At 29.7% G+C, this 16609-nt stretch overlaps 1 protein-coding gene across 3 annotated transcripts in view; it reads left to right on the forward strand.

Moving 5' to 3' along the window:
- abo (de-etiolated protein 1 abo) overlaps nucleotides 1-16609 on the forward strand; it is a 39813-nt gene that overhangs the window by 17093 nt on the left and 6111 nt on the right. For 2 of the 3 annotated variants that reach the window (XM_075382158.1, XM_075382161.1), the window contains exons 3-4: nucleotides 711-844; nucleotides 2740-2817. In XM_075382158.1, the coding sequence (XP_075238273.1) occupies nucleotides 711-844; nucleotides 2740-2817 (212 nt within the window). The remainder of the gene's footprint in view (nucleotides 1-710; nucleotides 845-2739; nucleotides 2818-16609) is intronic. The other variant, XM_075382160.1, reaches the window with a different exon arrangement.

Here is a 16609-nt window from a genome sequence, read left to right on the forward strand (position 1 = left end):
ATTCTTAGTTGTGGAGAGTCAAACAGTAAAAATCTGTTGCAGAATTTTGAGTCATATTCAGAGTAGTATATTTACTCTCTAACAGTAAGATTTTACCTGCTGTACTCCATGCAAACCATTACCTGCTCCACATTCTGCACTTCACCACCTACACTGTAAGTACTCTGCAACCTGCATTATAGGTAGCCCCATTACTTACACTCCAGTTAACCTTAAGAAAAAATAGACAGTGAGTAGCATTCTACTGAATTCTATTTCACAGTATTTCAATATTTCATGTCCTAGTGACGTAGTATCAAATATTTTATTTGTTATTCTTTAGTGTTGATGAATGTATGCAGCATTTTTTTATAGAAAAATATTACTACTGTTTATAGACTCTAAATAATTTTTTATTTTACTTTATTTTAAATCAAAAAACTCAAAACTTATTTTTTGTAAACATTTTACTGGTGATTGGGATAACCCAAAAATTCAGGATAAATGGATTGAATCAGTAACCAAGCATTGATTTCTGATTAAAAGAAAACCACTAAAGAAATTCCAGATCCCTCTTTTTTTAAAATTGTTTTTAAGATCTACCACTAAATATTAATGTGTGACAAAATTCATTTAACCAAGTCATTGGTAAATAATTGATAAGTTGTGGGAACTGTAACTTTTTCTGTTTAATTTATTAATTTTTAATGATCTATTTTAATAAATTTCAGGTAATAGCTGTGTATGAGAATACATCTGAAGAATTGCTTTATTTATTGGAAAATTTCTGTGATCATTTTAGAAATGCTAAATTACATTCAGAATCACAGTTTACGTGTTCCCCTTCAAATAATCTTTATGCAAGGTATGTTTAATTTTTTTTCTCTGAATTTTTTTAATTGGATAAGATTTTTTTTGAAGGTAAGTTTCAGAATATGAAAAAAAGTTGTTTCAGATTACAAAATAAAATATGGATAAAACTTGTAGTACAAATGAATTTCTATTAAAAACACTAATTTATTATTGATATCATGTAAAAATCATTAACTATTGTCACTTAACACAGTTTGTAGTGTTTCTGAAGTAATATACTCTTTTAACAAGAATTATAGGGCAACAGAAAGTGCTAAAAGTAAATTTTAAATTATTCTATTAATTGCATTTCAATGAAATATTTATTACTATACTAGGCAGTATTTATATTAATTATATTTTAATATGAACAAAATGACCACTTGTTAAAAAAAAATTAAATACAGAGTGTAACAGAAACCATTGAAGTGAGTCAGTCTGATTTATGAATCAGTTTTCATTTCCTCCATTAAGAAACAAATAATAAAACAGAGAAAGTCCCAAATGTAATGTTAATGAAGTAAATCTAAGCTTGTTACTTAAAAATAACCTTACTAAGTGCTATAGTATAGAGATTGTGCTTAATAATAATGTATGTAAACAAGTGTTTGCTTTAAAAACTGACATTTTAAGTGTGAATTTATAATAGTGCTCAAAGTGCTTTACACTTGATGCTATGAAAACTTGAATATGTCTGTTGATAGAATTTTGTGTCTTTTCAAATATCATTCCTGGTTGATTTTGAATGGTTTTACAAGCATAAACAATATTTTGGGATAGCATTTATTCACTACTATCAGGTCTAGCATATACTGTTTACAAGTAATTCCCACAAATAAAAATCAGTGTGGTTAAAATCTGAGAATAAGCTGGCCATGATACTACCCTCTCCTTGCTGTCGTTACTTTGTTCACTGTGTGTTGAGCAGCAGCTTCTTTATATGCAAGCTAAAGTGGCCTGAAGCTCCATCTCATATGAACTGTTTTTTAATGTGCAAAAATACATTTCCTGAGAAATTTAAAGGAATATTTGGCTGGAAATCACATCATACATACCATTATGTGTAGTACGTAAAGAACATGAAAACCTCTGAGTTGTGTCAACTGCAGTTGTAAGCTGAAATTGTAGATAATTCTAGCCAACAATAACAATTGCTGGTTATACTGTCTTCATTAAAACTTGCATCATAAGTATCAGTGATGTTATTAACTCAGGATTAGAAGTTTGCTGGAGGAGCCTTTTGCAAAACCAAACTAGTGCTAAACATCAGCCAGTAAAAGATCCTACACTTGCTGCAAATGGTGAGAGTAGAGTAACTCTTCACTGAATACTTTTCAGATATTGTAAAATTAATTTGTAGCATAGTTGCCTTGTCTAGGATCTTGACTAATATATTCTAACATTTTCTCCTCTATGTAAGGTGTTTAAACCGCTCTCTGCCTACTTGTTTACCAGCAGATGGATTTTATTTTGCTATTCTTTTGAGTTGAAAAGATAATACAGAAAAGGTTTTGTAGTTTGGATGTTGTCAATCTAGGAACCACTATTAATAAAGCCATGCAGCTTTCTAATATCATTACTTCTGATGCTCATAAAAATCATGTCTACCGGCTTGCATATTGATTAACTTGATATAACTGATACCGATGATCACTTTTACTATGATTACTTGTTTTGTTAAAAGCATAATTTAACATTTTTAAAGAATATTATTGTTAGGAAATAAAAATAAAATATGCTTTCATAACAACTAATAAGTAGGTACTTAAATTTTTTATTAATGTTTTTGTTTTTAGAATTATACATTTAACTATCATCTGTCATATAGTATTCAGTAAGGTACTTTTAAATAATAAACTTCTGTTTTTCTTATCTAGCATTCAATGTTTGTTACTTTCTCTTTTTCAGTATTGTTTGTTTCTTAATGATGGTAATGAAAACTGGCTCACAATTCAGACTGATTCACTCCAATGATTTCTGCCATAAGTCAGTTGATTTTTATGTCATTTAATCAAACGAGAGAGGTCATTTTGTTCATATTAGAATACTTATTTTTTTTTTTTAATAAAATTAACAAAATGTAATTATAGAGATATTAATTATTCAGAAATTAATATGATTCCCATTTTTAAATTTCTTACAAAAATAATTCATATTTATTCTTTAGACTGTATGTTGAATAATAAACAGCTTTGGTTCAATACTTAGATGTCATTATTCTATACTGTAAGTTCGCTGGTTCACAGTCATAATAAATAAAGTCATTGTTCAATCTGTATAAACATACATTTAATATGTTATAATGATCATTACATGTTTCATATTTGGTTTTAAGTTTTATATTTTAAAATGAATAATGCATTGTTGATGATAGTGTAGATGATGATTATTAAGTGTGATATTAGACTGAACAATACAATAATTAATAGTAGTATTATGTCAGCTGGTGAACTAGGCCAACTGAATATAACAACTTTATATACTTTTACATAATAAGAAGAAGGGCAGCTAGTTTATTTATTTACAGTTAATAAAGAGGAGAGGATACATGAATCTTAACATAACTGCCCATGAAAAAATCAGATGATTTTTCCCCCTTTTTATTATTGTAATGAAAGCATTATAGTAATAACATGAAAATAATATTAATAATGCTTGATTTGTAATCTCAATAAGTTATATGTTAATATAATTGTAAATAAATGTATTACACAATGTAGACAATGAATAAATAATATAATCTATATTGCTTTATAGATAATATTACATTACAGAATAACAAAGTTTAAACATGCATATCACTCAATTACAATAATACAATTAAATTATTGAATTTATACTTAACTTAAAATTGTATTTGCACTCATTTCCCATATAGTATAATAATAATTATATAATGCATAATAGTCATAAAGCTCATGTATATCTTCAGTTGGTTCATGAACTGTACTTTCTTCGTATATTTATAAGTGAATATTTAACTTGATCAACTAATGATCTGAATATTTCAATAAGTTTGTACCTACAGTTGGATAGATTTAGGATTTCTTTTAATGTGAAGATGTATCAATGGCTAGCATATAACTTAAGCCATTGGCAATATACTTGTACTGTTATCTCATATAGATAAGTTAAATAATAAATAAATCTCGGGTAATTTATACTTTGTAGATCAATTGTACCAAAAATCATGTAGATCTAGGATTTCTTATATTGTGTTGTTTGTGAGTCTACTGAGAAGATGTTTTAATGGCTGGTGTATAACTCATATCATGACTCTATACGTGTACTAATATCTCATATATAACAAATTCAGTTGTACCTAAAATCAATAGATTTAGGTCTTCTAGTGTGTTTGTGGGTCCATTGGGAAGGTGTATCCATTGGCAAGCAACTCATTCCAATGACAAATTAGTGTGTATATAATCTCAATCAATTTATTAAATAATAAATAAACAAATCTTGGAAAATCGATTCCTTGTATAATTAATAAATAAATAATTAATACATCAATAAACAATCTTTGGTGTCTTAATGCATGTAAATAAATAAATTAATAAATAATATCTGATGCCTTATTGTATCTTAATAAATAAATCAACAATAAATAATATTTATAATGTATATGTATACATTGCATGCATATGTGCTTGTATGTAGTAGTATATATGTGTGTAAGTATTTAGTGTAGTAACTAGTCTGTAAACTGTCTAGGTGTAAGAGCAATATGAACATGATATCACAATTACTTAATAAGAATATGCAACTTTTTTTTTTTAAGTGAGGAATCCTATTATAAACACTCCGATAGAGCATGTCTGACTCACAACAGGTTCCGCTTGATGTTACATGTTACTTAGTGCATGTGTGTGCCTGTGCATACCGACTAAACCACCACCCTGCCATCCTCCTTCCCGGAACAACCGCAAGGCACTACTTTGGAAGAGGAGCAGTTTTCGCATCGTGAGGTGTGACTATCTACAGTTGCAATCATTGCAGATGTCATCACCGGGAGTGCTGCCTACTTCATAATTCTGGAACGATCCTGGTGATCTGGGACCCTCCAGGAACTCTGCAGGCAACCTATCTCCAGACCTTAGCACCAAGGCATCACCCTTGACTTCCTTTCCTAGCGTCTTCTTGGGCTTGTAGTTTCAACATTGCAGTACTGGCCCAGTCCGACACTACTTGCCAGCTCTTGAACAAAAGACCGTTTTCTCTTCGAGATCTTCAGGCGGAAACAATCTGTCTACTTTCAGCTTTGCCACCAATGTGTTCCTCTCTGAGATAAATCTCGGGCATTCTAAAATCTCATGGTATGCTGTTTCCTTGATGCTCTCGCATACTAGGGCAAAGATTTGAATGATCTAGTCCAAATCTGAATAAGTAAGCTCTGAACTCCTCATACCCAGAAAAAACTGGTTCAAAATGTAGTTCATATTGTCATGCCTCCTAGATGCCCATTTGGCAATACTGCTGATTAGTCGGTGAATCTGGCGTCCGTAACCTGTATCATTCCAGTATCTCTGCCATACTTCAGTGTGTGCTGCCCTGATCGGTTAAGCTTCATGGCACTGGTCTTAGGGTGACCCGCCTACTTCCCAGGATCTTTTCCTCACATCAGCAAGTCCATTGGCATTTTACCTGCCAGAACTTCAGCCGCATCCTTGGATACTGTTCTGTAAGCGGAACAAACCCTGAGGCAGGAATGCATGTGCATCACTGATAACCTCTTGTTATTTATTGCAATATCCAGCACCCCTTCCCAAACTGGGGCACCATACAGTATTACTAAAATTGTTATACTGGCCAACAGTGATGTAGAGCACTCTATACATTTCTGTCTGGGACTCCTTTATTGGGCAGCAGCCTAAACACCACTCATGAAATTCTGTTCGCTTTTTCTGAGACTTTCTGCATGTGGATGCCAAAGTTAAGCCTTGTGTCTGTCCACATGCCAAGGTATTTTATCACAGGCCTGGCCTAAGTTGCTACCTGAGAGCAGTACTATGTTTCCCTCCTTTTTTTTTAGCCGTGACAATGACCAGCTCTGTCTTTTCGAGTACTAGATGGTGACTGGCCTCCTCCACCCATAGTTGTAGCCTGTGGTATGATAATACATAATAATATACAATAACAATAATAATATAATAATAATACCTATGAACATATTAATAATCATATTTATGAGATAACAAATCAATGAAATTACAATAACAGTACAGTATATAAATATTAAAACAATCAAAATGTTGGTAGCAAACATAATTTACACATAGGTCTTCTTAATTGACCATTAGCAGTATTTAAATAAACAACCCTTAGTAGTTTGTCAGAACCAGGATAAACTTGGTTGATAACTCCATGCTTCCAATACATGGGTGAAGAATTCTAATTGGTGATCAACACTAAATCTCCAACAGAAAGGTTACATGAGGGAAAACACCATTTGTTGTAGATAATGTTGATAATCCTTAGACCATTGTCTCCAAATGGATTGCACAAATTTTTGAAGTAGTTGCCAGTGGCCTAAATGATTAATTTGAATTTTTTGGTAAGTGGGCTCAGGCAAGGACGTGACTGGACATCAAATGAGAAAGTGTCCCGGTGATAGAGGTTCTGGATCTATGGTCTGTTGAAATAGCAAAAAAGGACAGGAATTGAGATAAGCTTCAATTTAGGAAAACTGTAAATAATTCGTCATACTTAAGGATCATTTGTCGTATTACATATGATATTGATATTTGATGCCCTTGATTGTGCTCTCCCATAAACCACCAAAATGGGGAGAAGAGGGAGGAATAAATGACCAATTTATACCTTGTGTAGTTGAAAATGCTTGAATATCTGATTTAAATTTGTCTAATTTTAAAAGTTATAAAGAATATTTTTAGTGCGATGAAAGTTGGAACAGTTGTCAGAAAAGACTTGAGTTGGGATACCCCCTACATGATATAAATCTTTTAAAGGCTGCAATAAATTACTATGAAGTCAGGTGAGATACTAATTCTAGATAAACAGCCTTGGTAGGAACGCATATAAAAAGCATGTGATAAGCCTTACTCAAGGTTTTAGACCTTTGCCCGCCATGATGAATCATAATTGGGCTGCCGTAGTCTACTACGCAAGAAGAGAATGTTCAGGAAGGAATGACTCTAAAAGGTGGTAGCTGACCAAGTTGTTAAACCTGGGTTCTTGCATTAAACCTAAAGCAAATCAAACATTTATGGATGATTGACAAAATGATTCTCTCAGCATTTACTATCCAGTATTTTTGATATAAAGAATGATGCATTAATTGACTACCAAAATATAAAAGTCGCAAGCGTTCAGCATTAATAATTAGTTTTGTAATATTTGAATTTGGATGTAAAATAATAGGCTGTTTAACATGGTAATGTAATAGAGAATGCTGTAATCTGCCTCCTACTCAAAGTAAACCTAAATTATCCAAAATTGGATCAAGAAATATAAGCTTACCCTGAGTAAGCTTATATTATTTGATTGTTTTTAAGGTTATTTATTTCATTACCAAAATGCATAGATTGTGATTGTTATATAAAAAACCTAAGAATATGGTTTAGTTCCTTTGTATTTTCTTTGTAGGAACCAGAAATTCGTTCAAACTGTTTTGATTTAATATTGTGAAGAAATCTAAAACAGAAACTAAATGTGCAAATTAAAGTGTGTAATGATGAAAATTTTTATGTATAATCGAATACAACGGTGAATACACATGATATTGACATAGTTTTCCGTTTTTCTAATAAAATTCAGGATTCATATTACAGTTATTAAAAGTAATATTATGATTATTTGGCCAATAGGAAGAAGATTGTAAAGCCAAAAAGGACCACGCCACCAAAGTGACAGGTTAAATAATTTACTCGGAGTACAACCTCTAGACAATACGTCAGCTGGATTATCAGAGGATTTGACATACTGCCAATTAGCATTTGAAGTATTTTGTTGAATCTCAGAAATTTTATTACTTATAAATACTTTCCAATTAGATGGTTGTCCATGAATCCAGTTAAGTGCTATTGCAGAATCTGTATATAAATGTATCTCATCAAAATGTACCTTTAAAGCATTTGTCGATCTTTACTAACAAACGAGTAAGTAATAAACAACCACAAAGTTCAAATCTTGGTAATGTTATTTGTTTTAAAGAGACAAGTTTTGATTTATAATATAGTAGATTAGATGAAATTGTCTGGTTGGCAAATAAGTTTTCGTATATAAATGTAACAGCCATAGCCCTTTATAGAGGCATTAGAAAATCCATGTATTTGAATGGAATTAACCTTACTACCATTGTTAGGATTTATAGATAATTTATTTTAATTAACTCAATTAAATGTAACTGACTGTACATAGTGAGCCATTTTGTTATTACTGTTTTGGTTAATATTTCATTCCAATTAATTTTAATTTGCCATAATAATTACATAAAATGTTTATGGGAAAGTACTATAGGACCAATGAGTCCTAGAGGATCAAACACACCTGCTGTGATGATGGTCAGAATATTTCTTTTAGTATGAATTTTAAAATCATTGGAATGGGTAGTTTGGAAAAAATAGTGTGTCTGATGTGTTGTTCCATAGAATTTCTAAAGTTCGTATGTTATATTCTTGGTTAGACAGAATGATATAACTGTGATCAGAAGAAGAACTGATGCGATTATTAGAAAACCGTGTATTTAACAAAAAACCATACTGTTGTAATAATTTAGAAATATTGATTATCAGTTGAATAAATTCATTTAAGTTATATGAACCTGTAATGAGGTCATCAACATAAAAATTGTTTCAAATGGCGTTACAAGCTTGTGGAAAATCATTTTCATTTTCATTTGCCATTTGAATTAGACATCTAGTGGCTAAATATGGTGCACAAGCAGTTCCATAGGTTACCATTCGTAATTCGTAGTGTTTTATTTCCTGGTCTGGAGAATTATACCAAAGAATACATTGTAAATTAGAATCGCTAGGTTTAACTAATTCCTGTCGATACATCTTTGCTATGTCCAAAGTTACGACATAATTATGGATTCTTAATCTAAGCATTATGGAAAATAAGTCTTGTTGGACTACAGGTCCGACTAACAGAGTATCATTGAGAGATAGACCGTTAGTGGTTTTAGCTGAACTGTCAAAAACAACTCGAATTTTAGTCATCACACTAGAAGGTTTAAATACTGGGTGGTGGGGTAAATAGCACACATGTGACCTGTTAATTAAGAAATCATTGGAGTTGAATGGTGACATATGACCTAGATCTAAATAATCCTGAATGAAAGTGGAATAGTTTTTTAAGGTTGGAATTATTGCTTAGCTTTCTTTCCAAAGATAAGAATTCATTCTTAACATTAACGAAAGAATTGCCTAGCTGAATATTCATGGTAATGACATGACAAATCTGCCTTGCCTATTTCGAGTAGAATTGAATTGAAAATGTTTTTCACATACGGAAATTTCATTAAGTGAGATTCCAAAAGTTCTCGAGTACAGTTGAGAGATTTGTAAAATCTTTACGAGAAAGAAAGGATGCAATTGTATTATTGCCCTTAACATTAGTAGGAAGGCAACTGCTGAGAATATATTCTAATTTGGTTTCTTGGACAATAGGATACTTTGAATTTTGAATAATTTTGAAATTTTCTAGGCAGGGTAAGATCAAATAAAATTGAGTTCCAATGAGTATGTCAATACCATTTGTTATGTTAAAATCAGGATTTCCAAAAAATAGATTATGAGGTAAATTGAGATGAGAAATATCAAAAGTGTATGCCGGAAGGCAATCTGTTATATCTTATAAAACAGCACATTGTATTTCAAATGAAAAGTTCATATAAAGAGAGTGGTGCAATGTAATTACAACACTGTATTTAGATTGAGAAACTGAATTATTTATGCCTAAAATGGGAAAATCAGTTTCCATAAATGGAAGTCCTAGCTTTCAGGTGAATTTATGCACGCAAAAATTCGCCTGGCTGCCAGAATCTAATAAGATTCGACATGTCTGAGTATTACCATGTACATCATTAGTATTACATATTATAGTAGACAAAATTATGCTTTTGTTTGACTGAAGTTTAAATGAAGAATAATTATTATTTTCTGATATATTGTCTTTTAATTTAGAATCAGTAATCTTTTCCATATGAATAAGAGTCAAATGTCTTTGAGAGCAAATCTTACATACATTAGTAGAATAGCATTCATTAACATTATATAAACAATTAAAACAACAATTATTATATGTTAGAAAGGCTCTTCGTTCATCAATCGATAAATTAAAGAAACCTTTGCAATAATGTAAAAGATGATTAAAATTACAAAATAGACATTGCCTAGAATTAAATTTTGAATAGCAACTGGCTTTATTTGTTTTATATTGCTTATTAACATTTAAATTAAAACGTTTGGTGAAAGATTTGGTTGCGTTGTTGTAATGCTGTCCTTTAACATTATTTCCCATGTTGTCTTGAGGGTTTGACCTATTTGCATTGTTATTCTCGAGAAACTGTCGTCTTGATTCGAGGAATTCTAAAACATCTTGAAAAGTGGGACACCTTTGATTTAATAGTTTCTCCTTCCACTTTTTAGAGGTGTTGACAGATAAAAAGTGGAAGTATTCCTTCCACACTAAATAGCTGACAGATGGAAAACTAAGCATTTCTATACAGATAGTTACAGCATTTTTTTCTTATTTAGAAATGAGAAATCTACTGTAAACGTTTCTCTGCATATTTCAGGTACACCTGTATAAACTGTCTGTTGTTACATATAACAATTTTGGTGTTAAAAATTGAACGACAATAAATTAATGTGTTGATTGGAATTTGTATTGTTTCAAGAGCATTCATATTTGAAGATACTTCATTGATAAATTTGGATAAAGTGTCCAAAGATTCCTTTTATAACATGTAATTTTAAAATACAATCGTTATTTTAAAATGCAATTATGTACTTATCAAATCGCTTTTTTAATAAAGCTAATGCACTTACATAGTTTTCGTTCGTTGTTGGCAAATTCTTAATATTGGCCAACACTTCCATCCTTCAAAGAATGTAAATATTGTAATTTTTGTAAATTGGTTAAATCATTTCTATTATGTACTAAATCATTAAATATGTTGTAATAATTTTGTCACTCTAAGACATTACCTTTGAGTAATGGTATATTAATCGGTTAACTATATTTGCGTAATTGTTGTATTTACACCAACTTCTGGATTTATTGCCGTTTGATTATTATTATTATTATTATTGTTTATTAGGTGATACAATTTGCATTCTATACTACGCAAGTCCTCTTTGACTTGAACATGATCTGAAGAATGAACCCATCATCAAATTATGTTTCAAGTTATGTTTGTATAATGTCATATTTGCCTTGTAAATCAATAAGATTCTTTAATTTAATGTGCAATGCATGACTTATTACCTTGTGAGACATATTTGACAGTAGTTGCCAATTCTTGTGATAAATGCTTTAACTGACCTTCTCTGTCTTAACGATTGGTCTTTGTCCATAACAAAATTAATTACTCTAATTAATAATTAATAATGTAAATCCTTAACAATATAAATTAAATAAAAAGTAAATTAAAAATGATATTACATTAATGATGCTGAAGAAATAAGTTGTGAACCCTTCTCCAATCTGTAAATTGGCAACTTCATTAATTCCTTTTTTATATTAACCATAAATTAAAATATTGAAGATTGAAAAATGTAACTTGCAGTTTATATAATTTGAAGTTAGAAGAATATCACAAATAAACCCTCACATCTGGTCTGGAGGACCAAAAATCTCGAATAACAAACCGCTTTGGTTCAATACCTTAGTTAGGTGTCATTATTCTATACTATAAGTTTGCTGGTTCACATTAATAAATAAATCATTGTTCAATTTGTTTAAATATACATTTAATATGCTATAATGATCATTACATGTTTCATGTTTAGTTTAAGTTTTATATTTTAAAATGGATAATACATTTTTGATGATAGTATAGATGATGATTATTAAGTGTGAAATTAGACTGAACAATACAATAATTAATAGTAGTATTATGTCAGCTGGTGAACTAAGCCAACTGAATATAACAACTTTATATACTTTTACATAATAATAAGAAGGGACAGTTAGTTTATTTATTTACAGTTAATAAAGAGGACCCACCGGATTGGTCCATTGGTTAACGCATCTTCCCAAATCAGCTGATTTGGAAGTCGAGAGTTCCAGCGTTCAAGTCCTAGTAAAGCCAGTTATTTTTACATGGATTTGAATACTAGATCGTGGATACCGGTGTTCTTTGGTGGTTGGGTTTCATTTAACCACACATCTCAGGAATGGTCGAACTGAGAATGTACAAGACTTACACTTCATTTGCACTCATACATATCATCCTCATTCATCCTCTGAAGAATTATCTAAACGGTAGTTACCAGAGGCTAAACAGGAAAAAGAAAGAGAAAGTTAATAAAGAGGAGAGGATACATGAATCTTAACACTGAGAATGTGAATTGAAATATATATGAATTTTGCATCCTGAATTTTATTAAAATATCAGTTTGTTTTTGAGATTTTGAATTTACATTTCAACAACACTAAATAGCTGACAGATGGAAAACTAAGCATTTCTATACAAATAGTTACAGAATTTTTTTCTTATTTAGAAATGAGAAATCTACTGTAAAGGTTTCTCTGCATATTTCAGGTACACGTGTATAACTGTCTGTTGTTACATATAACAATGCTAATTCATTATAGTAGAACAAAGTTCTACTATAATACCTAGTAGAACAAAGTTAACTTAGCGCAAACACTACGCAGTATGCACATGGAATGCTAGATAGGTGGGAGAAAAACTGATTCTGTAGTGTATACATACAAATGCTTGTGCCTGCACACACATGTACATTCCATCTGTGCACTCAATACATATACATGATGAATGACAACTAGGTGCAGTGTTTGTTATTTTTCACAAAATTTACTCTGCATATTTTATTTTTTAAATTATCAATTTTATTTTTCAGAAATTGGGTAGATAATAAATGATAATACTGTATTATTTTGTTTTTTAATAAACCATGTTTTATTTTATTTAGTCAAGTGGCTCAGTGCCATCATCAATTACATTATCCATATTGTCACTACTGGTATTTCAGACTCATCAGCACTACCATCACTATCATTAGTCTCTGTAATAGAATTTTCAGTTTGCATATCTGCAACTAAATCTGTCTGAATACACTTTTTTAAATTTTAAAGCATGGCAGCAACATAATTTTCAATTTTCAGTCGTAAATTCAGAAAATGTTTGTTTCTGAATTAACGGCTGAAAATTAACTTAACTTCACCAATATTTGCTGAGGTAAAACATTCTCTTCAGCTATCTGATTTTTTACTCTTGCCCAAATCAGCTCAACAGGTTAAGTTCAGGATGGTAAGGTGGCAGTCTTAAAACACTGTGACCATAATATTCCAATATTTTGTCAAAATAGAATTGTTTGTAGAGCACTTATTTAACTTCACCAGTTGACAAAGTTGGACTGTTAACATCTGTGATGAGCATGGAATATTTCAATTTGCATACATTCTAATAGCATTTGCTTTCTACAATTTAAGTTTGGAACCTGATGTAATTTTTTTTGTGGTAACATGCATTATCGAAAATTAAAACTGAATGAGGTGGAAGATTTGGAATCAGTTTTGTTTTCAGCCATTTTTTATAGTTATTGGTATTCATGTCATCATGGTAATCACCTTCTGACCCAATTTGAATATTAAAAGAGCATTAGGGACTTAACTTAAACGTTACTGATGGGTCGCCTTCCCCCTCCACACAGAAACAAATTGTTCTACTGTGCATCAATGTGTTTACGCTATGTTAACTTTGTTGCCCTGTACCTGATATTGTATTTTATTTTGTATCTTATGATGGTACTATGGATTTTTATATAAATTGGTGTATAAAAGTTTTTTTTTTTTTATAAATTAGTAAATGTTTGTATTAAGATGGAGTTCATAAGTAATTTTGTTTATAAAAAAAGTAACAAAATATTAATAAGTAAAAGAATTTATAATTCAGTTTTTTTTTAGGCGTTACACAAAATATTTTATGATTGTCTAACTATTTTCAACAATTCTTTTTTGTTATTTAACCACTCTTAAAGGTTTGAAGTTTTAAGTTCAATCTTTTTTTTTTTTTTTTGTATTTTAGCCGGTCCTGTTTTAAAGAGAAATTTTTATAAATTCAAGGATAAATAGAAACTCCATCAGGTATTTTTTGTTTGCATGAGGTAAAAAAATGGTTTGGTCAGATAATAAAGGACTAAAGTTTGTTTACATGAATTTTTACTTAAACTAGTTTTGAAATTTAAGTCCACCAAAAATACAGCCCAGCACTTTTGTTCAATTTGTTCACAATAACACTGACTTCAATGTGAATATTGATGGCAAAGGAAATTTTCATAATTTGGGATAAATTTAGATTGTTACTCCAAGTGGCAGTATAATACTGCCTGCAAAAGCAATAAAATATTTAGAGAAAATGCCAACAGAGTGTGATATTGTGGAAAAAATAAATATTCCGATTGAAACTTTCCCTTCCTCAGCTGGTCAAGGATTCAAAAATATAATCATTACACTACCAAATGAAGAATTGAATCTAAGATCAACTATAACTTCAAAGTTGAATATTCTTTAGAAGTATTTGAAATTCAAGAGCAATAATGATTTCACAGGATGGAATGGATTTATGAATTTGTTAACAAATGCACAAGATTTTGATATTTTATCTATAATATTTTTGCCATTTATTAATGCATTTCCCAGCAATTATAACACACTATACACTGCTACGAAAACCTCAGTAGAAAATGCAAAATCTCTAAATATGAGAACATGTGTTATAATGTTTGATCAGTCATTATAAATGGAATCTTGTGATATTGTTTCAGCATTGAATTTATTCAATATAACACTAAAAATTAGACTAATAATTTTTTTTGTAATTTATTTATATTTTTTTTTTTTGTTTTTAATATAAAATAATTATTTTACATTATTTTCCGTACTTACTAAAAAAAATCTAAAACATAGTCACTTAAACACTTTACTCAGTTTTGCTAATTTTGTTATAAACTAAAAAACACAAATTTTTAATAAACCTTTGACTACTTTTTTCTTTTATTTTTTCAGCTTCTTTTCCATAAATAAAACAGTAATTTTTCCAATCAAAAGCTACTAATGATGACTTATGCAGTTTTTTCTTCGGTGGAGATTAAATTAACTGCTTGTGATCTTTCCTTTTAAACGATTCAGTATATATATTTTTTAATTTATCTTTGACGACATACTGTATGTGGAAAAACAAATTTTTCATTATTTAAAAAATTAAAATTATCATCTCCTCTTTGTGTAGGTGTCTGTCTTAAAGTAGGTAATCCTCTTGTAATTTTTATTATTGCTCCTAAATCTGTATTTTCTACAGAACCAGTTCCCAATTTTTTGCATAAGAAACAATTGTCAGCTTCACAATGATCATTGATATTAGCTTCATTCATCATTTATGAAAAAATTATTTTTAGTAAAAATACATCGGTTTAATTTTTGCACAGTAAAATATAATTAATAATTATATTATTAACAATTATTATTACTTGATTTCAAAAAGTGATTACATATAAATAATATAAAACTAGCTGCTAAGAAGTTTCATTATTTCCAAAAAAGAAGTTTTTTTATATATATATATATATATATATGGTTCTTAGATATTCATATGAATATCCATGCCAAAAAATCAAGTTGATATCTTCATTTATTACCAAGAAATTAAAAAAAAAGAAGAAATTAAATCTCATTGTTACTTATTTTAACTTAAAATGTCAAAAAGTCCATCTTAGTGTGGACTTACACCCTAGAACGAATATGTATACAAATTTTCATCAATTTTTCTTTAGTATTTTTACTGAGAATTCTAGTGTTTCACTAGAATCATTCTAGTGTTTTTTTTCCAATAATCATATACGTAGAATTTCATGAGCAGTTAAGTAAAATTATTGGACTATTTTGTAAAATCTGCATTTTTGTTCTCGAGTTATGGGAAATAAGCATACATACAACTGTTAAATGCATTACCCTCTTAACTTTTGTTGTTAGGTCAGTGCTTTGTTTACAAGCAATTTTTTTTTTTTTTTAATCTAAAATCATTTGCTTCTTGGTAATCTACGTTATATATTACTTAGTATGAAAAAATAATCCACGTATAAAACAAAAATAGTAATTTATGATAATAGATGTATTTTTGTGATTTATTTATACTCAGATTCGTCACTAAAAAGAATTTTTATTTCCTATTTACTATTTTTTAGGGACAGATCTGAATGTTGTTTTATGAGACCTAGTATTTCAAAATTATTTATTCATAATTGATTGAAGAACAGCTTTTGTAGGTACAAAATTTGGTGTGTGTGTGTGTTTGAACATGTGTATTGTGCGTGCGTGCATAGCTTATACTTAGATGCAAAGATTTAATTAAAATAATCATCAAAAAAAATATTTTATGAATTATACAATTATTTGTGTTTTAAAAATATTAAAAGGCAAATCTTTTTTCTCTTGTAAATAAAGATGCCATTATAATACCTTACTTCTACTTAGTAATTTTTTTTTTATGTAACTGAGAAGTAGATATGCCTGAAAAATTCTAAATGTCTAGATCCCATTAAAATTAATCAAAGTTGATCCCAAT

This window comes from Lycorma delicatula, chromosome 1, assembly GCF_047948215.1.
Source record: "Lycorma delicatula isolate Av1 chromosome 1, ASM4794821v1, whole genome shotgun sequence".
Taxonomy (NCBI): Eukaryota; Metazoa; Arthropoda; class Insecta; order Hemiptera; family Fulgoridae; genus Lycorma; species Lycorma delicatula.